Genomic DNA, 26,837 nt, shown 5'->3' with positions numbered 1-26,837 from the left:
GTCTTAAAGTACTATCTTGTTGATGAACATCAGCCTCCACGACCTGCGTATGTAAGGTATCAGGCGCATGACGTGGCCCGAAGGCAATGCATCAATGCAGTCAGCTTTATATTTAGCTTTACCGAGAAACACTGACATGATGTTTATTCTCGTGTTATCAACGTAATTGTTTGGTGATAACAGAATTGCTTGGCGTCTGCGTTTTTTATAATTGAGTTCAAATTGACAGTGTTTAGTGAGAAATACTTGAGTACGTCATACCTTGTTTTAGAATATCTTGCGATGTTCAAATTAATATTATTCGCTAGTTGCTGTATTAAACGGATAATGTAAATACTACTTATTTGATTACCATTTATTTGGATGATTGTTTCTGTCTACTAGAAAATACAAAGATTTTAAACATGTTTAGATGTTTGAATTTAGTTATCAATGAACGCATATTAACACCAAAATGGATTTGAATGAGATTTGGCACATAAATATACTATAATATACCATAACATTATTTTTATCCTAGAAAATGTCACTAGTATATTTTCGACAAGGTTATGCGGGTGTAGCCGTAATAAACAGTAGGAAATAAAGCCTAAAACATTGTAAAACGTAGGTCCACGTCATCCAACACCGAGGTGAGCTAGGCCTCACTCAATACTCCGAAGTCTATTTTAAAAGATGAGAGTAAAACTGGTATCGTATTATGCACACACTGCACTTGAATGTGACTCATAATTTATGGTGTTTATATTGAGCAATACCAATGCTACTGTAAGGTATTTCTTGGTTGTATTTGCGGTTCCGTACTTAAGATTTACGAGGCCCTAACGTAAGGGCGAGGCCTACTGCCGTATTAACTGTATTGACTATATATAACCGACTGAATGCGGGTTTGTGTTTTTCTGCTTATTATTAGCCCGAAGTGTGAATTCTTGCCTAGTATATGGCAATAGGTATGAACCTCTATAATATGAAACAATAAAGTTGGCGAAATATAGGTGCCAGCAAAGCGTGAAGCGTATGTTTATGTCTGAGATTTGAACCGTAATAGGTGGCGGAAATTTGCACAGGCGTCTTAAAGTAGATATTTCGACAAATAACTCTAAAGTTTGAGTTATGACCGTTTGGGTCCGGTATAGGTACTCTGTACGCGAATCCGTAAGACGCTCGGTTTTCTTTGCAAGTTTATTATCAAGGTAATTGTCAACTCAACATAAAATAAACACAACACACGGTTATTTCAATTGTAGTAATTGATTGGTTTATTTTTGGTTGGCCCGTTTGTAAACAATATAGTATACGACTATTATATTTTTTTTATTGTAACAAAAATATTATAGATTTTTCTTGTGATATATGTAATTTAGAAAGGAAATTCATAGTTTTAAATAATAATTTTGCCTACGATCAGCTATTAATATATGCCATTTAAATTCCAGGAGGGAATAGAAATTCTAGTCAAGTGCGAGGAGGCAGCGGAGCTCCTCGAGCAGAAGATCATGGAGTACCGGCAGGAAGCAGAGGTACAACTCCTGATCAAAGATCTGATCGCCATGAAGGCAAGAATCTCGAAGCTGCTCACGCAGGCTCGACAGGGTCTGAACATCATCCAGGTAAGAAAGGTAATCTGATTAACTTACGGTCTTTCTCTATTAGAGGTGCGTAAATGTACGCAATGAATTGTAACTAATTAGCATCTAGAGCACTTGGAATGGAACTATTTAACAATAGTGTGCGAATACGCAAAATGTAGCTAATTTACCCCTCACCACGTTTTCCATGCACAAATACAAAGTATTTTAAGGCTGAATAAAATTGTCACATGATTGTAATGCTATTACTTACATCATTTCCATACAAGAGTATTGCTTAATATTTATACTTGTTACTAACCTTTACGTATATCCAATAATTAGATAGTAACTAACGAAAACAAATCTAATTGATGATAAGTTCATAAAAACATTCCTTCTTTCAGGACGCTAAAGTTGAGGTGGCGAGACAAACGCAAGAAATTGAAGAGCAAAGGGAGAAAATAGTTCGTCTCGACAGGTGGCTTGAAACAATAAAAAACGGGCTCCAAGAGTCCAGGCAACAATCAGATGTCCTTGTCGAAGAGGATATTATTAGATATATTGAAATATATGAACGGTACATAAGGGAGTACGAAGAATACGAAATTATTCTGAGGTCAATCACTGTGATAAGTTACGATGAATCTAGTCAGTCGTTGAGGGTGAAATTGAACGCTATCCAAAAAGCGTTAGCGGAGACGAAGAATCTAGTCATTGTGGAGATAGAGAGGTTGAGACAAGTTCTTCTGCAAATGAGGTCTGCGCCTGAAGTTGTAGAAGATGATATATCCCAAACGGACAGAACTATTGACTCAACTTCTATGCCTGAGGAGGTTGTTTCGCCAAGAGATGTTCATGTCATCAAGGAGACCGAAGTTAAAGTAACTATTCCTGAAAAAGAATTAGCACAAAAAGTGCCTACGCCGGAAGTAACCGTTGAAGTTCCTACAGTCCAGGAGAGTAAACCTAGTCAAGAAAAACCTAAAGTAGAAAAGCCTAAGGTTGAAACGAAACAACCTGTTGAAGAACCTAGACTGGAAGAAATAAAGATAAGAGAAGAAAGACCGACATTTACAACTGAAACTCAAACTGGAAAGAGTCTTATATCAGACGCTCCATCATACACAGACAAATCTGTCATATGCCAACCTGACGTTATTTCGACCCATGATGTGTCTATAACTTGCGCGCCGCTACACGAAGTCGAAGTACAGACAAGTGAGCCGCATTCGCAAGAAAAGGAAATCTTAGAGAGCATTCAGGTCAGGCAGACAATCTCCGATGGTCATGAAACAATTGAGATTGCTAGCCGACCGGTGATGAGAGAACAGAGGATCGACGAGCAGTCACTGTTTGTTGATGCCAACTACAGAGACGATAACCTACGAAAAGATTCTCAGCTAAACATCACACACAGTCTTCCCCAGTCATTCGAAACTGTTATGGTAGAACCAGACGAGACTACGACAGAAGTCGTTGTAGACGCTGATGGTACCAAACGTATTATCGTGAAAAAGATAAGGAAGACGTTAGTGACAAGACAACAAACATTCCAAACGCAAGAACAAAGATCTGCTGTGTTATCTAGGGATGGTGTTCAAGATTCTTTCTCACAGATAGCTCTGCAAGAAGACAAAGGCGCTACATCGACAAAGCTTGATGACGGGGATACCCAACATATACAATACCAGACTTATTCTGGAAAAGTCATTTCAAGCCTGCCTGGAACCGAAGTAACTGTACAAGAATACACTTCTAACCCAGATATGGTGATAACAATGCAGGAAGGAATGAGGCCTGAAGAGATTCTCCAATTAGCTGAAGGTGAAGTGCCAACTCATATCCAAACATCTTCCTCTAGTGTCACTGCTGTTGTTCAACAAGTGACTAAGAGGATCGTTAAAACTAGGAGGCGCATTATCCGTAGAGTAGTCATTATCGACGGTAAAGAACATGTCACAGAAGAAGTTGTGGAAGAGCCAGACAATGTCGAAGTCTTCGAGGAACAAATTCCTAGAGTCTCAATAAGTGTTAAAGAACAGGGTGGAGTTCAGTTTGAAGAAGTTGGTGATTCAGATGACAAGGGTGACCAACCCCCTGAAGTTCCCCCTAGCTTGGGCAAGGACGTTGAACCTAAAGATCAAAAACCCTCACGAGGTGTGGCTCCTACTGATAAACCTGACGAAGATGCTCCAAAAGAAAGAAAGAAACTACCAGCATCTCCTACAGATAAAACTGCCCAAGAACAAGAACTAAATAGGCTTATGGAAGAGTTTATGAAGAAAGAAGGTGAACATGGCTTGCGTTCACAAGTGATTAAGTCTGAGACAGTTGTGTGTAGCTCCCAGGAAAGGGACAATTCGCCTATCCGTACCGTAACAGTTACTGAATCTTTCGGATTGTTGCCGTCTGACTCAAATGTACCTGCGGAACAATTGTACGATGTCGAAGAGCCGCAAGATGGTCAATCTACATTAATTACCCACGGTGTCCACCATTCAACTTTAGAGACTGCTTCGTCAAACATTGCAACTGTGGTACAAAAAGTTACTAGAAAGATTACAAGGACAAAGAAACGCATTATCAAACATATCCAAATCATTGATGGCAAAGAACATGTGACTGAAGAAGTCATCGAAGAACCTGACGATGTCGAAGTTATTGAGGAAGAACCAAAAGTTACACACAGTATCCAAACAGAAGGCATGAAAACTAAACGCATAAGAATAATCAGACAAATTCAAATTATAGACGGCAAAGAGCACGTCACAGAACAAGTTGTTGAAGAACCTGATGATGAGTGCGTTCCTGATTCAACAATTACCGCTGAGATAGACCTGCAGATCAAAAAGCCTGATTTAGAAAAACAAGACTTGAGCAGTATTCCTGTAACCCAAACGGTGACAGAAACGAAAGAAAAACTTCAGGAAGACACATCTATTCTTGACATCACGAAAACCTTAATCGGTAGTGAAATGGAACATTCTGCTATATTACTTTCACCTAGCAAGAAACCTACTGACGCTATAGTAACAGAAACTACACAGATAAAAGAATTCGTTGTAAAAGACAAAGAATCTAAAGACCATCCTGTAAGGAGTGAAACAGTGGAAACAAAAGAAACACCTGAAGGAATCATAACCATAATAAGAAAAACGGTACAGATAGGTGAACCTGAAACTAGAGTTATTACAATGACTACCAAGGAATCTGAACCTGTGCACCAAGGAACAGAACAGATTGCGGAAAAGGTCACATCAGAATTCACTACTTTGATACCTTCTTCTGAAAAAACGATTCCAAGCCTTAGTGATATTATCAGCAGTTTTAAACCTGCCACTGAGCAAGAGGATCCTGTAAAATCAGAGAAGGAACAAATAGATCAGACTCCTGCTGGAATAATAGTCACAACCACTGAGACATCGGTTAAACCAATAGGCTCCGATGTAACTAAAATTATGCAAAAATCTGAGATGACAAAATTAATTACCGAGATACCCAAAACAGTAGAAGAAACAACATTAACTCAAGTAACTTCTGAACTTCCTTCTGATAAGATCAAAGATAATGTTCTTGACGTTACCAAAAATTTAATTTCTAGCGAATCGGAGCAGTATTCGGTGATGGATAAAAAATTAAAAGAAACTTCACCTATGCCTGCTCATCCATCTATAGATGATTCGAAAGACAGTGAAAAGGTGATGCAGACAATCCAGGAAACAATTCAATCTACTGAACCCGAAATTACAGTAACTTCTGTAACAACTAAGTCTGTCTTACCGGATTCTGAAATCATTTCAGAGCAACCAGCTGTTACCGTGACGTCAACAACGATTTTGCCAGGATCAGATATACCAAAAAATACTAGTCTTATTGATTTAACCAAAAGCTTAATTGATAGTGAAGTCGGTCATTCAGCAGCATCAAAAATCCCACATACAAAACTAAAAGTAGATGAAGTGCCTAAACCAGATGAAGCTGACAAATCTCCTAAAGCAGCAAAACTAACTAAACAATCTCATCCGCAAGAAAAGACACCACAACCTGCACAAAGTAAGTTCGAGCAAATCATTACCCCCGATGTTGGAACTTTAAAAGTGACTGAAACAACTTATATTGTCACTGAGATTCCAGAATCTACAATAGCTTCGGCCGTTTCTAAGCAAGAAGATGTTCAGAATATTTCTATCTCTAAAGAAACTGTTACTACTATGTCAACTCCAGATTTACCAGTAGAAGAAAAACCTAAGGATACGTCCGTTGTTGATTTAACTAAGAGCTTGATTGACAGTGAAATGGATCATTCAGCTGCTTTGAAGGTACCACTTAAAGATCTGAAGACAGAATCAATAGTTGAGACTCCTGAGAAACCAATACAGGAAGTTCTCAAGGAACCGGAAGAACAAGAACATTTAGACATACATAAATCGGAAGAAAAGATACCGGAATTAAAAGAATTTAAGATGGAGGAAATGGCTAAATCCGATACTCGAATAGCTACTGAGGCTACTGCAACCGTTGCCGATGTAATAAAACCTGCAATTGAAAAAATCGATGGTGTCAAAGGAATACATGACGTGCCAGATACATCTACGGATAAAACTGTAATTGACGTCACTAAACTCATGATTGGTAGTGAATCAGACCACTCGGCTGTGTCTAAAATTCCTGCAAAGCCAGTATCCAAAAAGATAGTCGAAGTAACTTCTGAAGCCATTGATGAATCTCATAAATATGACAGTAAAGATAAATTACTTGGAATACCACAAGCTCCATTACAAATAACCGAATCTGTGCAAGAAGTTCAATCTCTAAAAACGAAATCTGATTCCAAAGAAACTCCTATTAAATCAGTAGAGAAGAAACTATCGGAGAAATCTGCAAAAGAATTGCGTAAAGAAATTAATACTGAAGACAGTGCTCCGAAAATGAAATTAACAGATTTCTATAAACAATTTGCTTCAGACGATGAAATACTACAGGAAGAGCCCACGAAGGAGATGGCAGAACCAGCCAAAGAGGCTGAGAAACCAAAAGATAATCTTCCTAAAACCTGTAAAAAGTTGCCTGACGAATTTGAAAAACTCACTGATAAAGAAGAAAAAACGATACAATCAGTTGAACCGTCAGTTATTAAGGAAGAGCAAATTCTAGAACCTAAAAAACAAGACCAACACCAATTAACTGAAGCGCTTTCCATAGAAACTACTAGCATTGCTCCTGAACCACAACAAGGTACTTCTATAATTGATACCACCAAGAGCCTGCTCGATAGTGAAATGAGTATTTCGCTTTTGGAAAAACCGGAAAAACTAAAAACCGATAAACCTGAGATTACCCAATTGAAAGAGGATATTAAACCATACGAAATAAAGGAAACAGAACCTACTAGGGCTTCAGAAGTGGTTCAAGAAACAATTCAATCTTATACAGTTACTAATAAAGAAAAAATGACTACCGAGCCTTCCACCACTGAAATATCTGAGTGGGAAATCGTTGAAGTCCCTGAACAAATTTTACCTATTGAAGATGTAGTAAAGCCTGTTGCACCTAAAGACGTAGTTATTCCAGTTGTTTCTAGTAATATACCTCAGGTTAAAGATAGTAAAAAACCCGAAGACCTTGGACTAGTAGTTGAGATTCAGAAAGATAGTACGCTAAATGATACTACAAGAAGCATGTTAGACAGCGAAATGGATCATACAGTTGTATCAAAAATACCTGCTAAGCCTGTTGTTGCACGCCTAGATGGTAAAGAACTTGCATCTGATATGGAAGTTAAACAATCTACAACTGATGAACCCAAAGTATCGGCATCCGTCGAGATTGTAGAATCTGTAACACCTACTACAGAAATCCTTAATATTAAAAAAGAAGTTACGGAAGCAACAGATACTAAAAATATTTTGGAACGTGACACAGAGTTAGATGAGACAAAAAAACCAGTGAGATTAGGAGAACCAGATGAATTTACAAGTATTGTTCAGGAAAAACCTGTCAAGATCGAAGATTTAATTACCCAAGATGAGAAAGAACCATCTACAGGTAAGCCCGAAACACTTCCAGAGAAACCTGTAGTTAGTGAATGTGTGATGCATTTACCCGAAGATGTGCAATCAACTATTCAACAAGACATTGAGAAACCACAAATGAGTGTACAGAACATAACAAAAGCACTCCTTGAATCGGAAAGTATACATACGGGTACCCTACACGTTTCGCCAAAACCAGTAGAAGAAACAATGAAACCAGATATTCTAAAACAAATTGATGAAACACCATTAAAACCTGAAAGTAGTGTTCCAGAAATAAATATAACAAAACCTCATGATGCTCTAGGACAAATAACAGAAGTAACTATTGTTACAGATAAACAAGTTATAGAACCTGCTACGATTGTTCTAGAGGAAGTATCAAAAATACCACCACTAGAAGAAGTCAAACCAGGAATACGGCAAACCGTGACACGAATAGTCACAGAACAGGTTACCGATCTAGATGAACCAGAAGATAAAGAACCAACATTTACTTCTGTTGTTAGAGAAACATTAGTCACTGATGCTATCAAAGATACATTTGTGTCAGAATTAAAACCATCTGAGTCCAGAGATGAACAGAAATCTCCTGAATTTATTGAAGTAGTTACTACTGAAAAAATACCTGATCACATTCTTTTGGGATTAGTGAAGACTGTAGAAGGACCTCAAAAGGGTATTATAGATATTACAAAAGAGCTCTTGATTCAGGAGGGAATACGAGATGACCAGATATCGACTACTAAGGTGCCGAAAGATGAGGTTCCAGTAAAGTCAGATGAGAAAATTCATGCTATTGAACAAGTTTCAAAATCTGTTGAAAGTATTAATGAGAAACTAGAAGGGGTTGTTGACACATCAAGCCAGCCTCCTAAAATGATTGTCAGTCACATAGTTACCGAGGTGGCTCCCACACAGTCAAAGGTTGAAGTTGAACAACTCAATATCGGAACCGTTATTACTGAATCAGAACCGACTGCTGTCCCAGAATCGCCCGAGGTTTCATACATCCGCCAGTTTGATCCAAAAGTGCAGGGATCATCAGAAAGTGTAAACAAATTATTAGCCACATTTGACCAACCACAACAAGCAGAAATTACGACACAAACAACACCGCCTGGCACTCATGAAATAGTGCAAACTAAACCTGATAGTAAATATGACACAAACTTACTTCTGGAGGCCGAGCGACATGACACACACTTACGCGGCTTTAAGCCAGACAATAAATCCGTTGAGGGTCAACCTCAGAAACCACAACAGACTCTTGACGTTAGTATGTCGCTAACCAAAACAGATGTAACTACAAAATCGGAACCACAAGTAAAACTCGATATGAAGGTCGAGCAATTTGAATCTCAAGAACCTGCTTTAGTGAAAAAAGATGTTGACGTAATTTTACCTAGTGAAATTACAATAACTACTGAACATGTAGAAACACAAGTGGCCGATATTAAAGATCAGCCATCTACCAAAACACCAGAGGATTCGATAAAAGATCATAAAAGAAGTAAAAAGAGAAAGAAACATAAACGGGATTCAGAAAGCAGTGAGCCTACTGAAATACCGAAGGAAACGCTTCTCGAAACGGACAAGAGTATTACAGACACTGATAGTTCTTCTCTAAGTCACTACGTAGAGTTGCCAACATCGCCACCGGTCGATTCACCAAAGCCAACAGAAGATGTTTTGAAACCTGTTGACAAGCAGGAATCAGAATATGAGTCATCATTCGTTGAATCAGAGCCAGTTACTGAAGAAAGAGGTTACGAGCCTGAAGATTTGTCTTTAGGTCCAATTGTGACTCCAGATAAAAAGAAAAAACAAAAGAAACGTAAAACCGGTGGAGTTAGTGAGGAAACAACATATCCAAAACCAAGCACAACTGATGTTGAAGAAACTACTGTGTCTACGCCTGTTGAAGTTGATGCCTTGCCTTGCCTTGAGCCTATATGCGTAAAGAAAACTAAAGAAAAGAAGCGGAAGAAGAAGACACCCGTTGAGTCTGAATTCGAAATTAAACCCGCGGTACCAGAATCTAAGGATGAAACTCCTAAAACTTCTCCGGAGCCGGAATCTGAAGTTAAACTTGATACGCTTAAGATTAGTAGTGAAGTAGTCGAATCGTCACCACGTGATGAATCATACCGTACTATGAGTGAAACATCCGACATAAGCACAGTAAAAATCGTCGAAGAATGTGTACAAAGCAGTCCAGAAACTGTTCAAAAGGAAGTGCCAACTACAGTTACTTATCCTGTGCCAGTAGTCGAGGAGATAGCAACACAAGAGTACTCCATCCAGACATCTCCTGAACAAACTGAATCTGTAGAAGAGTTTACTCGACCAGAGACTTTGGACAGTGAGCTACAAACATCGCCTACACCAGTAAGCGAAGTCTTAACACAAACCACTCCAATTGAAGACAAAGAAGCTCACACGCAGACTATTGAAGAAGTCAGCACTGTGGTCGAAAAAGTCGAAATGTCCGATACAGAGATACAAACAAGCAGGACAGAAACACCTGAACCAGTCGTTCAGTTTGAAGCTACTACTCAAGTTATACCTTACGACATTAGCGCTCCGGAAGAGAAATTCTCACAAACATCACCAATAAAAGAAGAACTAATTGAAATAAAGGAAGAGCTACCATTGAAGCCAGAATCTGTTACGGAATCTCGAGATATGCAAACGTCTCCATTACCTGAAATACAAAAAGATGAGAAGAGTACAGAAGTATTTGTTGAGACTACTGAGACTGATATGCAGACTGTAAAACAAGAAATTGTTGATCAGGAAACCTCAATGACTCCCATCAAAGAAAAGGAAGTTGTGGAGATGAGCATCCAAACTCCCGAAGTCCCGCTAATTAGCTCCGCTACTCAATCTGATGAACATAAAGCGTTTATCGAAGAAACGATTATAAAACCGGACTTATCCGAATTAGACATCCATAAAAGGGCTGTTATCACCGTTGACAGTACGCAACAGACGTCACCAAGGGTTGAGTTTGAAGAATCGAGATTATCTAATCTAGACTTGACCAAAACTGAAGTCACTACAGTCGAAACAAGTCAACAAACGACGCCTCGTACTCCTGAAGTACCGAGCTTGATTCCTGAACCTGATCCGAAGAAGGAGGTCATTACCTCTGACAGTACACAGCAGACGTCTCCACGTGTACAATTTGCAGTCTCTCCTGCAATTTCTGAAGATTCAACGCCTATTCCCGTGCTAGAACTGGAGCGAAGAGAGATTACCACAACAGACAGCACACAGCAAACTTCACCGAGAGTGTATTCTGAAGATTCTATTTCAACATCCACGGATGAGCCTTACGAAGTTCATTTACGAGCCCAGATTTCTATTCCCCAAGCAACTAACGACTTCCTAGTTAGTGAACGTCAATACGAAGAACCACCACAATCCATTATTGCCGAAAAACACAGACAAAGGAAGAGGAAGCCCAAGAAGAAGGCCGAGTCGCCGTTACTCCAATCACCTGGCAGTCTTTCAGATCCCATTAACACCGAACTTTCCCTTTCGGTAACGCCAACGAGTGATGACTTGTCAAGTAGAGATCCGTCGTCGATTGACGAAGGTATTTCACAGTTGGCGAGCCCAGATCTACCGAGACATATCGTCTCTCAACCGAAATTAACATATTCTGATGTTGTACAGAGATCTAAGTCCAAATCTCCATCGCCGAGCAAATCTGTGTTCATTCCTCATAAAACTGAAAAGGCGCGTCTACTCGATGCCCTTGAAAAGCGTACACAATCGGTCATGGAACCGCAAAGAAATGTTCCCGATGATTCCATGGCTGTAGCTTTGTTGGAACCTTCTGTTGAAAAATCTTACGACCTTGTCATCAACAAAGAATTGGATGAAGTTAAAAATGCAATTGATAGCCACGATCCCACTAGAACAGAAAGAAGCGTAATAATCGTTATTGAAACAATATCGATTTGGCTGGAAGAAATTCAATACAAGATCCAACGCGAGACAGTTACTGGCATCAAGACTGTGGAAGAAACTGAGCGTTTGAAATCACTACAAAGCTACATTCATAACTTGAAGGAAATTATTGAGGTCACCGAAGTGAACGAAGAAATCATCACTTTAATCGAGACATTAACGCGTCAAGTGGATGCGGTTAATACTTTGAGCAAACAAAGCTCGGTGAAAGTGAAGGAAGTAGAGAAGGAATGGCAGAAATTCTTGGACGACACTGAAAGATTAAGCCAATCGGTTGAACAGGTTAAAAACAACCTAGACGACGTTATTCTATCGGAAATACCAACACAAAAGAAACTGGATAAATTGGACAAAATCGAATCAGACAACGTGGATAACTTCGACACCGTTATCAAGATGTTCAAACGGTACCGTGTACTTTTGGAAGAGAATCCGAAGAGAGAGTGTCCGACCAAACTTTACAACTGCCAAGACGACACGAGGCAAGTAGAGAATGTCATTAATACAGAAAGGGATAGACTGTTACAACTTGCCTCACTAGCGGAAGAATACGAACAAACATTACAGGACTTTGGACAAATCACCGACGTCGCCGAGGCGCTTTTGGATGGAAAGATTATTGTTTCAGATCTAGACCATCTTCACGAAGAAATCCAGAAACACAGAAAATTCTTCGTTAATTTGAGCCATTGTAGGGCTATCCTTGAATCTCTAGAAGATAATCTCGATAGCGAAACGAGAGCGAAATATTCGTCTCTGCACAATTCCTTGCACGACAGAGCCACCCTGATTATAGACAGAGCGGCCGGTCGTGCGCAACAGATGACGCTAGCTGCTTCCAGGTGGACTATGCTTATACAGGGTATGAAGGAGGAACAGCAATGGCTCATTGTAGCACAACAAAGAGTACCAGATCTCACTAACGTAACTTCAATGGATCATGAACAGTATATCAACCTCTACCAATCTATTAGTCTGGATGTATCCCATCACTACGCCAAGATGCTGCGTCTCATGTCCATTACGGAAGGCTTACAGAACTTGATCGTATGTTCTGGTCTAGAGACTCAATGTGCTACGGCACTCGATACATTACTCAAATTACAAGAAGACATCGACTCTAGATTGACGCGTCTTACGGCATTCAGAGAAAACTGGGTGACGTATGACCATCTCATTGACCGCATTGAAGGATGGATGAAGATTGCCAACAGAGAACTAGAGTTCATCACGCCAGAGAATATTACCACTACTGGAAACCTTCGTAGATTCTGGGAACTCAAAGCCCAACACGAAGTACACAACAATTTGAAGAACGAAGCAGGAGTACAGTTTGAGAAGGCACTAGAAATTTTGCCTATATCCGACGAAATGGTACAGCGTCAATTCTTCTCCAAGGTCGAAGACAGGTGGCACGATCTCGCCGCGAGGATAGGCAACATCCACGCAACAGCCATTCAGAATATCTCAGATCGCGACGTTTCCTCTGGAGAGAAGCTTAACATTCTCGAAGAAGAACTCAGGGAACTTCGCGCGGCTGTTGATGCACTGAAGGGGGTGGTAAAGAGCGAGGACGAACTGAACCTGTACATAGAAAGGCTGCAAGTTATGACGGGTCGCATCGACAGAATCCAAAACGAGCTAGGAAGGTTAAGTCTTCTCCCGACTGCAGAATCGGAACGTCTTGGAGCATTGCTGACTCAGTCAGGCATACTGGATGACCAGATATCCGAAGAACTGGAACGCAGCATGTTACTCAAAGAAAAGATCGTGCAAGTCCAGGCCGGAATAGCCAGGTGCCAGAAGAGTCAACGTCGCGCCAGACTGACATTAGAAGAATGCGAGGCTGCAGAGAGACTCGGCAGCGATGTGGTAGAGCGAGCTTCGCAGACCTGCGACAAGTTGGTCGAGGACTTGGCTTCTCAATGGCGAGATATACTAGCGCTGCGACAAGCATTACACACGCTGCCGACGAGCTTGAGAGTAGTCGTGTCGCCAACAAGCGTGGAGAGAGACATTTCAGCTCTTCAGGAGACGCACGCAGAGTTGGAGGCGGCGTGCAGTGACCTGAGCGCTCGGCTGCGAGGACGCGTCGCGCTGTGGCGACGGTTCGAGCGGCAGCTGGAGCTGGTGCAGGGCGCCGTGCGCGAGGCCGACTACATGGTGGAGCTGCTCACTGTGCAGGGACAGGTCGACTACGACCGCCTGCTCAAGGCTACCGAGAAGTTAGAGGTCAGTATCTATACGATGCAGTTGCAGTTATTCCCCTATCTCTAAGCCCATTAATATTATTTTCTTTTTAATAATTAATTTATTTGTCTTATATTAAAAACTTTACTAGTTTTCATAATTAATGTCAATGAATTACAGTACTATATGTGTACGTATTTGGTTACTATTTTTTACAATTACTTTAAAAAAAAGTACGATAAAACCTCTTAGTAAATGAATATGTAATCACTTACTAATAAATAAATACTCATAACTTTTTGTAAGGCGCTTCCGAAACATTAAAAAAGTAACTATATTTCGTCTCTACAGACACTAAGCGAGTCGCTGACCCGCCGCAGTGGCGAGTTGGTGGGCGAGCTGAAGGAGGCCGCCGCGCCGCTAGAGGCGTCCACCGAGCCGGCGGTCGCGGCGCAGCTCCGCCGGGAGTTGGACGACGCCGCCGCCGCATACCACCACACCTGCGCCAATCTCACGCAGCTGTGTGACAAGTAAGTACATAACATTGTAATCAGGGTCTATGGGACCTAGATCTCTCTTTTGGAAGCGCCTCCAAATCGACCTATTTTAGTATTTGCATTTTAGTCATGTTGAGTTATAAATATGGGTGAATTAACATACAGGAAATCACACTTTTAGGAATTTTTTGGATGAAAATAGGACGTGTAAGTTATTCAATCTGTCATATGTCGACTAAGCAAGATTTTGTCCAGCTATTCTAGTGAGGTAATCTCCCGCTTTCCATTAGCCTACTCGTAAGATCTCGCAGTAACAGGCCGCCTCCCGCAGGTACCACAAAGCGGTGGACCTGTGGAAGCGGTACCGCGACGCGGCCGCGGCCGTGCGCGCGTTCGCCGAGTTCCAGGAGGGCCGCCTGCACGCGCTGCGCCCCGACGACGCGCCCGACACCGCGCAGGTGAGCTTTACTGTCATTGCAGGGTTTTACAGGTGGAAGAGCAGACGCTGACCGGGAAAATAAAAAATTTCGCCGCGTTGTAAATTATGGAAGTCATTTCTTGTACTGGCTACGTTAACTTTAAAACGTTAAAGCAATAGTGCTCAAAACAGGTTTTTTATTTTCCTGGTTAGGGTATGGATCAAGAAGGAACAAAAAACTGTTAATCTATAGGTGACTTGATCAATTGAAGAGAAATCGCTAATTATGAAAGTTTTCCTTCAATAATAGTATTCCATGAACCGTGCTTACCTTCGAAGTAATAATGAATCTTTGTCATATACAAACCATACCAAACTAAATAACTCGTCGACCCAGTACTGTTTGAAATAAGGATAAACGGGCAAACACGTGTTTACTTGTAATAATAAATAGTTTTACATCCATTTTCTTTCCAAACAATATTTTTTATATTAATTGTATGTTTGGTAGACTTATATACGCAATATTACAGCATCAGCTGATTTCATCAAAACCATATAAACAAAAATCTCTGCCGAAACAAACATCCTTTAAACGAGTTACTGACCGAAAATGTACGAAACGTATATTGAACGGGTCGGATCAAAATAACCGGTGTACTTCGGATACCAAGTACAATACAACGGTAAACGCGACGCGGATTTATTTGCAAAAAAAAAAACAAAAAACCTTAACTGATTATGTAAATTATGTGGACGTTTTTTACTTCTTTGCTTTATAGTAACGGACACTGTATAATTGTCTCTGTTCGGGGCACTGTTCCTACTTATCTTGTTTATAATATTTTATTAATAGTTTTATTATCGAAGTAAAAAATTGTTCATACTTTTGTCGTTGATGTAAGACGTACATACATATTATGATTGTACGAATGTATTTTTTATATATTTTTTTAAAATAATACATATAATTAGTTTCGCCGTAGCAGTTTCAACAGATAATAGCTAATACCTTTAAATTAATTACAATTTATAAAAAAAAAATTGGTTTACGTAGAAACTTCGAGCTTAATGTGCTCCGATCGTCGCAATCGTTTTTAGATTACATGACTTGTAGTGGGTATACGGTAAGGCACCTACCAAAATTAATTATTTTAATGTACTAAAGCAACGTTAATTTAATTAACAACCTTTACGTGTAATCACGCGACGGCCGCACCTACACGCGGGTCGATGCACTCCAAAGTCCAAACGCAATGCGCTTAAATATTTGGCAATTGTCATTTTGCTCTATAAGCGTGTGTATTGCCAAAAATTTAAGCGCAGTACGAAGGTCTGTCGTAGGCGGGACTCCGACTTAATATTATTTTGTCTATTTTGCCGCCAAACGTCAGTATGCAAACTCTTTTGTATTGTGGTTCGCGATTTCGCGCGAGAGTGAAGAGTGTGAGTGAGTTACTTGGCACTGTAATTAGTATTATTATTATGCAGGCCATATACAGTGCGACGGTCGCACGAACTGGGCCACTGAATTATAACAAGACAAATTTTGATCTTGTATGGATTGCTTTTTATGCTCTTATCTATCTATATAATGAATTGTTTTATTAGTCTTAAAATAATAACATTTATCTTATTTTCGTGAATTATTCGTACAGTTTAAATAATAAATTCGAATAATTGAATATAAAAATTTTTTATATACAAACTTTAACTAATACGTATCAATTAGCTTTACTTTTATAAAGTTACTGTTTCTTGTAGTGTGTTCCTAACATAAAGCACCCAAGAATATAATTAATGTTTAAACTACAAAAGTGATACGTAACTAAATTAACAACAAAATTTAATATATATTATTAGCTTCACGATAATTTAATTTACTTTAAAATGCACGTTTAAAAGCTATTGCATTCTTACTCTAATAAATCGTGGGTATTGTACAAAATATACCAAAATTGTTTAATCGTACTGGCAAAATAATTAAAATTTTTGTTGTCTGTATAACCGCCAAAACGTCGACGTAAAACTCAATTTTTTTTTGTGGTATAGAAACTTTTTCGCGTACAATTGTAGGTTCAGTGATTTTGAAAACGAGATTACTATTTTTATTCGCATTTCGTGTATTAATATTACTTAAGGCCATATCAGACCGACGGACAATCGAACCTGGGCCACTGAATTTAACAAGACAAGATCTTGTTGTTATGCTCTTATTGTTTCATTAAATTCTAATATTATGTCCTAGAAACAGTTTAATTTTTAAGTACGATATTAGAAATTAAAAGGATGAATGAACGACTGAATATATTCGGGTCGTGAATCAAACGTCGAATGGCGACAGGCTGGTAACACATAATATCCGACATAGCAGGCATAGTTACGAACCTAACTTCCGTTTACCGCTATTATAGAGCAGGCGCACTTTGTTTTTATATTCCTTTACTAGAAATTGTGCACGGAACCTGTACCGTACTGTCTAGACATAGACTTGATAACTTTCAAAGGAAACTAAATATTACCACGAAAATATTTTTTTGTAATTTTAAGAAAACAATTTAATATCCAAAACTGAAAAAAAAATCAAATAGCAGTTCCCGAGATTGACGTGTTCAAACTCTTTAGTTTTATATGTTAGTGAAGATATGCCTGCAACCCTACGTATCTCCTAACTATTGTATGTATTTACAAAATGTATTTTACTACCGAGCACTACGATACAGTGCCATAATTACCTTTTGTGTCAGACAAATGGACGCGAACAACAAATTCACAATAACAAGTTGACGACAGCTAATAATAATGTATTGAATTATCTTGGCGACAGTGCTTTGACCCTAAACATATACATAAAGCTACAGGCATACTATTTATAATTGCTACATATAATCTTTTAGCGCGATATACTTATTTTTACTGTATAGTACTGTATAGGCGTGTTATATATGATACTAGCTTTTGCTCGCGGTTTCGCACGCGTGAAGGAGTTTTCTGGGATAAAATTCCCGCTATATATTTTCTCGGGATAGGAGACCTATAACCTTCCCAGAGTCTTAACTTATCTCCATACCAAACATACAGATAGACATCTTTTAGGGACTTTGTTTTATAATATGTATAAATAATTAAAGATTAAAAAAGGTTATTTTTTAGACATTAGGAGTGATACTCGAAACTGAATTCTGAATATTTCATAGGATTCATTCAGTGCCTTTGTAATAAAAGTATTTTTCGTATTTTATCGCGGTTTTTTATATTATTATTTCCTCCCGACGTTTCGAAGAGTGCAGCCTTCAGCACAATAACCATGAAGACTGCAAAGTCTTCCAAATGGCGGGAAAAAATAATAATATATACAACCGTGATAAAATCCGAAAAATAACTTTATTTCAATGTCTAGCATTCGCGTAAAAAAACGAAATCATTATTCAATTGTCCATTCTGTGACTTCAATATTAATTCTCATAATACCCAAAAATTATCCTCATTTAAACATTTAAATCACCAATCACAATCAAAACATGGGACATCCCACAGCGGGAATACCACTGATTGGCGGCAATAATAGAAAAAGTAGCGAGACACTCGCATGCAGGCATTCCACCTAATAAATCTAATTAATGCAGACGCTAATTGTCAACTTAACTATTCTGTTTGTTCTGACATTAACTAATGATGTCGGAATTTTTTGTTTTGTCAACAATATATTATTCACGTGATAGTCGTCAAAGTTTTGCCGGCCTGTACCACGTCGACTGAACCCCGCAACCTGCCTTGTAAAAACAAGCTATTTTTTTTAAGATACGCAGCATCACATTTTTTTAAGAGTAGGCTGAGGTGTTTACAGTTTACACCCAGATTTCATTAGGTTTAGTTAATATCCCTTGTAAGGGACAAGTCAATTGCATTTATCGGACACAATTCCAGCCAGGCTAATATTGAGCACCACGTTCTTGACTCAGGGATCGAACCCGAGAGAACGTGGTAGTCATGACTCGGTATAAATACGCCACCGCGGCAGGCTTTTTTGCGTAGTATGCGTACAACCGGTAGCTTTCCATCGGTAAACAAATAGATTATTATTAAATAGCTTTTGTGTCGGTATTGTTATCAAAATATCCTGCTGGGTGATCGCGGTTCGTGAGAATGGAAACACGGTGCGTCGCTGTGCTTTCCACCCGTTATGGTCGACCTTTCCCAGGCCACTGCGGGAATATGTTCACTTAGAAACACCTGCTATTGGTATTTTGCTATAGAATGAAAAATCTAGTAGTAGGTCTTGCTCGCGGTTGCGTTTGGGTTGGTTTCAGAGATAAAAATTGGGCAGTGTTGCAGTGGTCCTAGGGGTTAGCTTTACTATTGAGTGCCATTTTATTCTACTTGCTCGTGTGTAGAAATGTCGTCAAATGATTACCATTTAATTATTAAAATTTAACTAAATTTGTTTAATTAACGCCTTCATAATATTAGGGTCAAGATCACAACTTACATGCGACTATTCAATTCGTAATGTGTGATCTAACCGGTAATTGATAAAACTCCTGTATTTAGATCAAAGCCCATGATAAAATCCTGAAAACATAATAATGATTTACGATAATGTTTCTGTAGCTTCATTATTTCTTTATATATGTAACTGTATCACTTTTGGCATGAATTGATAAACCTTTGATACTTAATTAATGCGGACTTTTTAAATAATTAATGGAACCGCGCGAAATAATGAACCTTGTGATAACACATTGATAACACGCGTACAGCCAATGCGAGTTAGTCACTCGGCGGGCGTCCGGCCGCGAGGACGTCACGGCGCCACTGACCCGCGACCAAACGAACAACGAAACCAAACTCGAATATTAAAACCAAATATAAATTTCGAAAAAAGAACGCGTCAATAATTTTTAATAAAAAATAATAAATGCGTTAAAAATTCAAAGGCACGTCGCATGTGCGCCTGATACGTGTGGAATGCACTATACAAGTGAAGTTCTTAGCCGTATGCATAATTCCATTTGATCATTAGGCGATAAATGTAGTACATAGTGCATACAATGTTGCGACCTTGGAACGCGGCCGTGACTCGATTGTAAGCAAACGGGGTGTTCCAAATTTGAAATTTTGAACTCCGCATTCAAGTCATATTGAATTCGGAAGCTCGGCCGACCGGCGACCGACTCTTTTGTTGGAAATACGAATTATTTTTATTGAATTAAATTTTCAATTCACGCAAAAAGTTAGTGTTTTAAATGTAAAAAATCGTAAAGGTGCGCCCATCAGTGCTGTGTCCTTGTCAAAAGTGTGATATGATTTTGTTTTTATTGAGCAGAGGTGATAAGGAATGTGTGTCAGCGGTTTAATGTGTGATTTATCAAAATGTCACTACAAGAGGTGAGTGATTTAATAAGATAAATCTCAGTTAAGACGGTAGTTGTGAAAAATCTATGCCGTTAAGGGCTGAATGGTTTTGTTATCTTGGGGCAATATGGAAACGATGCGTTCACCCACATAAAAGTGCATGTTTTATTAATTTTGGAATTTATGATAGAACATAATATAATACGGCCCCCGCGATGTCTATAAAAGCGGAGTTAGGTATAACGTGTGTAAATACAGAATGGTGGTGAGATCATCCGGCGTTTCGTTAGGTCATACCTACGGTTGAACCGTCGAAGCAAGAAATCTAGACTCGTGAACGCCTTGCGGTTCTAAGTTATTCACTTAATATTTTATGTTATACGTGATTGGAAATAATTGCGACTTAAATGCATGAAGGGACTGTCGAGTTACCAGATGGTGTCATTCTATTAAAAGACCCGATGAAACGCAAAGGTCTTCTACTTTATAACAAATATTACTTAATAAGGAAGGCGTTGTTTGTCTTGTTCTATCAATAAGATACAAATCAGGCTTGTGAGTTTTCGTTAGTATGTCGTTTGATGAGGAAGGTTTAGGTCAGAAGTTAGAACAACTTCGATAGTTAGCCAGCGTTCATTTTCATTCAAACAGCAAACGTGGTTCAAGAAGCGATGTCCTTAAGCAAAACCAATTGAGTATAATAAAGCCTTGAATACAAATGGCTGATTCTTGCAGCACTTAGCGCCTTACCATCATACGTGATGCCAAAAGTTTCCAAAACGATTATTGTTATGCTGCCAACACGTGAAGTTATCATCATTTGTTAACGTAATGTTGTCGTGGTTGGTACATCATCGCAAACTTACTGGGTCAGCCAATTAGAGTTTAAGAAATTATAGATGCTCCTTCATTCCATGATACGCATTACTATTATGTTAGAAATGATAAAAAGTAACAACTTTTGATACTATAAGAAAATATAGCATTAGACCGATTTAGTTTAAAACTATAGAAGATGGGTCTAGTTGGGTTTCTTACCTCCGATGTTTATATTAAACTATTTATTCCGTTGTCATTTTTTGCTTAATTTTTGTACTATCAAATGCTGAGACATGATGATCATAGCTTGATAATTAATAATATCAGCCCTGTATTATATACTTGCCCACTGCTGAGCACGGGCCTCCTCTACTACTGAGAGGGATTAGGCCTTAGTCCACCACGCTGGCCTAGTGCGGATTGGTAGACTTCACACACCCTCGAAATTCCTATAGAGAACTTCTCAGATGTGCAGGTTTCCTCACGATGTTTTCCTTCACCGTTAAAGCGAACGATAAATTCACAAAGAATACACACATGATTTCAGAAAAGTCAGAGGTGTGTGCCCTTGGGATTTGAACCTGCGGACATTCGTCTTGGCAGTCCGTTCCACACTCAACTAGGCTGTCGCCGCTTTTTATAATTAGCACAAAAGATTACAGACAGCAACACTCGTAATTAATACGTACTAGTCATTGCGTTGGTCATCTTTTAACTCTCAGTACTAATTACATGTTGGTATTTAAAATTTGTGCATTTCGCTTTATGGTTGCAAACGTTATGGTTGTTCAGTGGTCCCGCTAAGCCGCTGTACAGGTTCAAGAACCCCGTTTGTTAAGACAAAGTTCTCGCACCGTTGTTTTAAATGTGCCAAACTGAAACATGCGAACTGTGAGCCGATTTGAACTGTTTCGCGCGCGTGAACTCGTCATTTGCGTATCGACTGTCAATTTATTTGGTTACTATAATTTTTTTTATTAAATTAGTAAAAGAATTAAGTTCATAAGTAGTTTATAGTAATAGATTGTAGTTATGAATGCGATGTTATGAATTGAATTTGAGCGTTGTAAGATATGTAAATGTTGGAAGATTACTTCCCTCATCCGGATTCTTTGCTATATAAATAGCACAAATAAATCTTTGAATTTTTGATTTTACAACAGTTAATATTCTCGTTGATTTAGATGCGTACCACACCACAACAGACAACAAATAATAGGCCATCAAAACGCATCTTCAATTGCATCGATCAAACCAATTTGTCGACAATAATAGGAGACCTGAATTCAAAGTTCCATCTCAAAATCATTTTATGTCGAATTTCTGACGTAATACACAATATTAATGACGTAATAGTTAGTATAGTTAGCGTTATTTACTGTAAATGAAAGTAAACAGCATTTCTTATTCATTTAATTTCATGCATTTTTTAACCGTTTTTATTTAACTTTGATAAACCAGAAGTTTATAAAAAGATAACAGTTTAGTAACTGCGCATTTGTGTGCGTGTTTAACTTGTTTGTATATGTTAATGATGATCTTTATTGCTTCTTGCTCTGTTTTGTTTCTATCAAAGGCCTTTTGCATAATGTTTGTTTTTATAAAGACATTAAATATCACAAAAATCTTTATTTAACATTACTACACACGAATTTCTATGCAGTATGGCTTGAAAAGGGAAAATTCTAAAATACAATATAATCGTATGTTCGGTATCAATGAAAAACAAAACTAAAAGTGCGTTTGTAATATTTCAGTAAACACACGAGAGGAGACATTCGGCTGACCTTGCCAAGTGATAAATTGTGTTTTCCACGTGAACGCGGCGACAATGCGTTTTGGTTTGCAAATGTGCAAACTATGTTTGGCGTCTGTTGCGTTTTTACGCGGGCATTTTGTATACCAAATGGTTGAATTCATACAATATTTGTACACTTGCATGCCTTCTGTATGCAAGTACCCCAATTCTAGCTATCAATTCAATTTTAATTTAAAAAAATCCGGATGTGTCATTTTTATATTTCGTTCTGCCCTTTTCCTAATTGATATTGTGAGTTGAGTTTTGGAACAACCAAAAACCAAAAATTCGGAAAAGACCTCTTTAGGTAGGTACAAACAGTTATTGGTGAACAAACATTAATTTGGTGAAACAAGATTAAATTCAATTTTTATTTTGTGCAAAACCATTTTATATTACGAATCTCATTCTGTAATGAACGTGTCATTATGAATGCAAATATATAATTGAATAATAAGAAAAATAACATATTTGTCTATCCAGCAAAATGGTGTGGTATCAATACCATCATTACGAACAGAAACAGATATGCTGGTGTAATTAGCAAGTTACCAACTCTCAAGGGCGCACTCTCCTACTTTTGCCATTTGACGCAGAGTTAGCAATATTTAGACAGCTGGCGGACTATGTTCTACATATTTGCGCTTAGTCAACATAATTTTTAATTCAAACCAGTTTTAGGCATTGTTGGATGTAGAATTATTGTAATCGTTGTTTCTTCGTGATATTATACGTAGTTTACGTTATTTAAGCCATAATTGAGGGTGGAAGACTCATATATTGAGCCATTACGGTTCAAAATCATAGACAATAATCTTTCTCGTAAAAATATAATATAATATATAAAAAAATTAATACATACTTTCAAAAAGTAAAAGTAATCATTACAAAAACGATCAACGTTTTTAAAACGATTAAAAATGTTTTATATAAAACAAAACCTATATTGCAAAAACAATTCAAATCGTTACAAAACAAGGAAGGAAAATGAGATCGATCGGAAAAAATAAACCGTGGTTAGAAAGTAAAGTGTATTTACTAGATCATCAGACATTACGTCACTGTATGCACTTCATTTTATACCTATTTGTTATTTCTCACTCGCTATTGTTATCGTTAGGTCATTCGCTCTTGACCTATCGTCGGCATATTTATTAGTCTTTGGATTTCAGTTGAGCCATATAGAATGTATTTTTTTTATTCGTGTCCTTTAGACTAAACAAAGCCAACATCATATATTTTTTCTAAAACCTATAAAATTATCAACTTAAGAAATATTAACTTGAACTAAATAAACATAACGAAATCTCATCAATCCGAAGTCGCGTCACTCCGACAAATATTTAAATAATTCGTCTGCTACTAACCAAGTTACACGCCAGTGAAACATCGTTCAAATTATAACTTTAAGTTAGTCAGACTAGACTTTTTGCTCGTAACCAATGCGATGACTTTTGGCGTTAATTAAAAAAACAAAAGCATTAGTTAGTCATCAGCCGGCTGTACATGGAGTGTTCCGATGCCCAGTGAATAAGAAATTAATGTTTAAAATTATACTAACCGAAAAAGAATTACTCACGTACTGCGATGTGTTTGCGCGAATGCGATGAGAATTAAAATCATAGACGTTTTTATGGGTATGTGAGAAATTTCATGAACTGCTGGTAGTCACTGTGCTTTATTTATCTGCAAAATGATCGCTATAGAGAGTTGTCTCTATGTCTGTTGAGCCGTGACGGGTAAATGACATACGACTGTGATGATGCGCTTTAAAGTCATACCAGATTTTCTAAGGACCTAACCTCTATTTCTGACCATCGGTAAATTTTGCAGTACATTTATTATTCATCGACATTATTGTTTTGTTGAGCCACGGTAATAAAAAATTCAATTCAGCCTGGGAGACGAGGGGCTTAAATTGGCATCATAACACAATTCTCAATTGTAGATAATTTAATACAGTTTCACCATTGTTGCTTATACATTACAGTATTACTATATAATTTTATAAACCGCATGAATTTAACAAACGACACTCGACGACTTACTGAAATTGTCCCCAAACTCTTCTTCATCCTTGAATCACCAAAGATTTAGGTGAAATTATTGCGTCCACGGTTCGCTGAAGCTATTTCCGTCCTTATAAAAGGGGAACTCCATACCTACTGGGAATAAATCCATTCCCGGTGAATCATTTTCACCTCCTGCAAGACGAGTTTAGAATTCGTTAAGAGACACAATATGTGACGTTGGTCGCCATTTTACTTGATTTGCTTTGGAATTATCATCAGGCATAAATTCCCACTCTATACTTTAATAGAATAAAAGTTATGACATGTTAATCCAGAACACGGTCGATATGTGTACCAATCATCATCGAAATAAGGCGTTTACAGCCTTAATTTCGTCAGGAAGTTTTAAATGTACTTTTATAGAAACATGCCTGGAGCAGGACTTCAATTTAGCAATGGGAACTGCGTATAGACGCAGCGCGATGTCTCCAAGCCAAATATTTGCTAAATAATTCCATGAAGCCACTTTAGCATTGACGTCACGTGACGCGATGCGACGCCTATTGATTGTCTATTAGATATCAATTTGACCACCCACGCGGGAGGCTGATGTTACGCGAAGTACTAGCGTCCCACGCTAACCTCGATCTTGTTATATTGAAAAAACAGCTGAAGAACTTTAGTCTTCTCTGGAATGTTTGCTGTAATTTTGTCTGATATTAAGGTCAGAACTGCATCCAAGATGAGTGTGTGTGTGTGCGCTAAAATTACTCTTTTATGTAATAGAAGTGCACTTATCGACGAATTATTCGTGATTTAATCCATAAACGCGTCATCTTACGTTACTTAATGTATTACAGTACGGAAAATTATCTGTGTTAAAACTGTTACAGTTGTTTTTTTAGAGAAGAAATAGGGTTAGCAAATATAATAATATCTCTACTTAAATTATTTTAGCCATATAGACCTAAACTTTTATGTATTTATACTGAGCTAGAATTATTGTCGATTTTTATCATTTGGTTCAGACATTTCCCAATGCAACCATAGTTAATATTCTCCACCAAAAAACCTATAAAAGTGGCGCCATCTATAAAATTGCGGATGTATTTACGACGTTGACATGAAAAATCGCTTATCGTGTAGACATTACATTTAAATTCAAATTATTCATTTGCGCATCGAAACCGGTTTGTGTGTCGCGCCTTGAGCTCTGCCAGTTATTTTAGTCATCAAAGTGACGAAGGACATTTTCAAAACTAAACTTAAAGAAGTTTACAAGCACAAAATCATAAAGCAGCCCAGCAATAAATACCATGTGAAAATCCACACAATCTTATGTCATCGATAGCAGGAATTACAAAAATTCCTATCTTAATCTTGCTTTTAATTCCTAGAACATGAATCACCATATTTCGATGATTGTTGTCATCCTTTTTAATTATAGAAGCAAACACAATATACATATTTTCAATGTTTGCTTAAACAGCTTTGTATCTTTCAATTTCGTACACAATATTAATATTTTCACCCCTTTAATTAAACATCCGGGGTTTTACGTATCAACCTTAATACAGTGACATCTTGCAGCTCTTACCAGAACTAGTTTTTGTCTCCGAGCTCAGTTAATCAGGGCTTATTGGCTGTAGCTGGCAACTGATACCGACAACTATCGAGATTAGTTTGAAAAGGAAATGGTGTTATGTTCTCACCGCTAACACCTCGGCGGATTTGTTGCTTAGGTGATGCTTCAGATAGCTTGTACTGTTAAACTTTTCTGTGCCTTCATTCGTTCAGTATATTTGAGAACCTTATGAGATTCGACTGTATTGCGCCATAATTATCTTGAAAATAGGTCGTGTTTGTTTATAAGTTATGTACTGTTTTACTTTTCTAACGACTAGAGTTTATTTTATTAAATGTTCTTGTATATCTCAGGATTGATATTCTTAAGCTTGGCTGTTTATCTTAATGAAAGATTTTCAACAGCTCTTGCGTTAAAACTCTAAGGAAAAGCATTAGAATTAGGACTTATCATCATCTACACTACACTAACGTTAAATTTATAGATCTCGGCTTATACCATTTCAAATGTCTTCATATGCCCTTAAATCATTTAGACCATATAATTGTGCCTCTTTTTGCTTGACAAGTCTACCTAACC

At 38.0% G+C, this 26,837-nt stretch overlaps 1 protein-coding gene across 1 annotated transcript in view; it reads left to right on the top strand.

Annotated features, from left to right (window-relative positions):
- Positions 1–26,837, top strand: part of LOC115444704 — a 123,986-nt gene that overhangs the window by 81,799 nt on the left and 15,350 nt on the right. Inside the window, 4 exon segments of the mRNA XM_037442437.1 lie at positions 1,437–1,619; positions 1,976–13,816; positions 14,126–14,304; positions 14,603–14,729. Coding sequence (XP_037298334.1) covers positions 1,437–1,619; positions 1,976–13,816; positions 14,126–14,304; positions 14,603–14,729 — 12,330 coding nt within the window.

Source organism: Manduca sexta, chromosome 24, assembly GCF_014839805.1.
Source record: "Manduca sexta isolate Smith_Timp_Sample1 chromosome 24, JHU_Msex_v1.0, whole genome shotgun sequence".
Lineage (NCBI taxonomy): Eukaryota > Metazoa > Arthropoda > Insecta > Lepidoptera > Sphingidae > Manduca > Manduca sexta.
The sequence above is the reverse complement of the archived record's forward strand: the minus strand, read 5'-3'. Positions and strand labels throughout refer to the sequence as shown.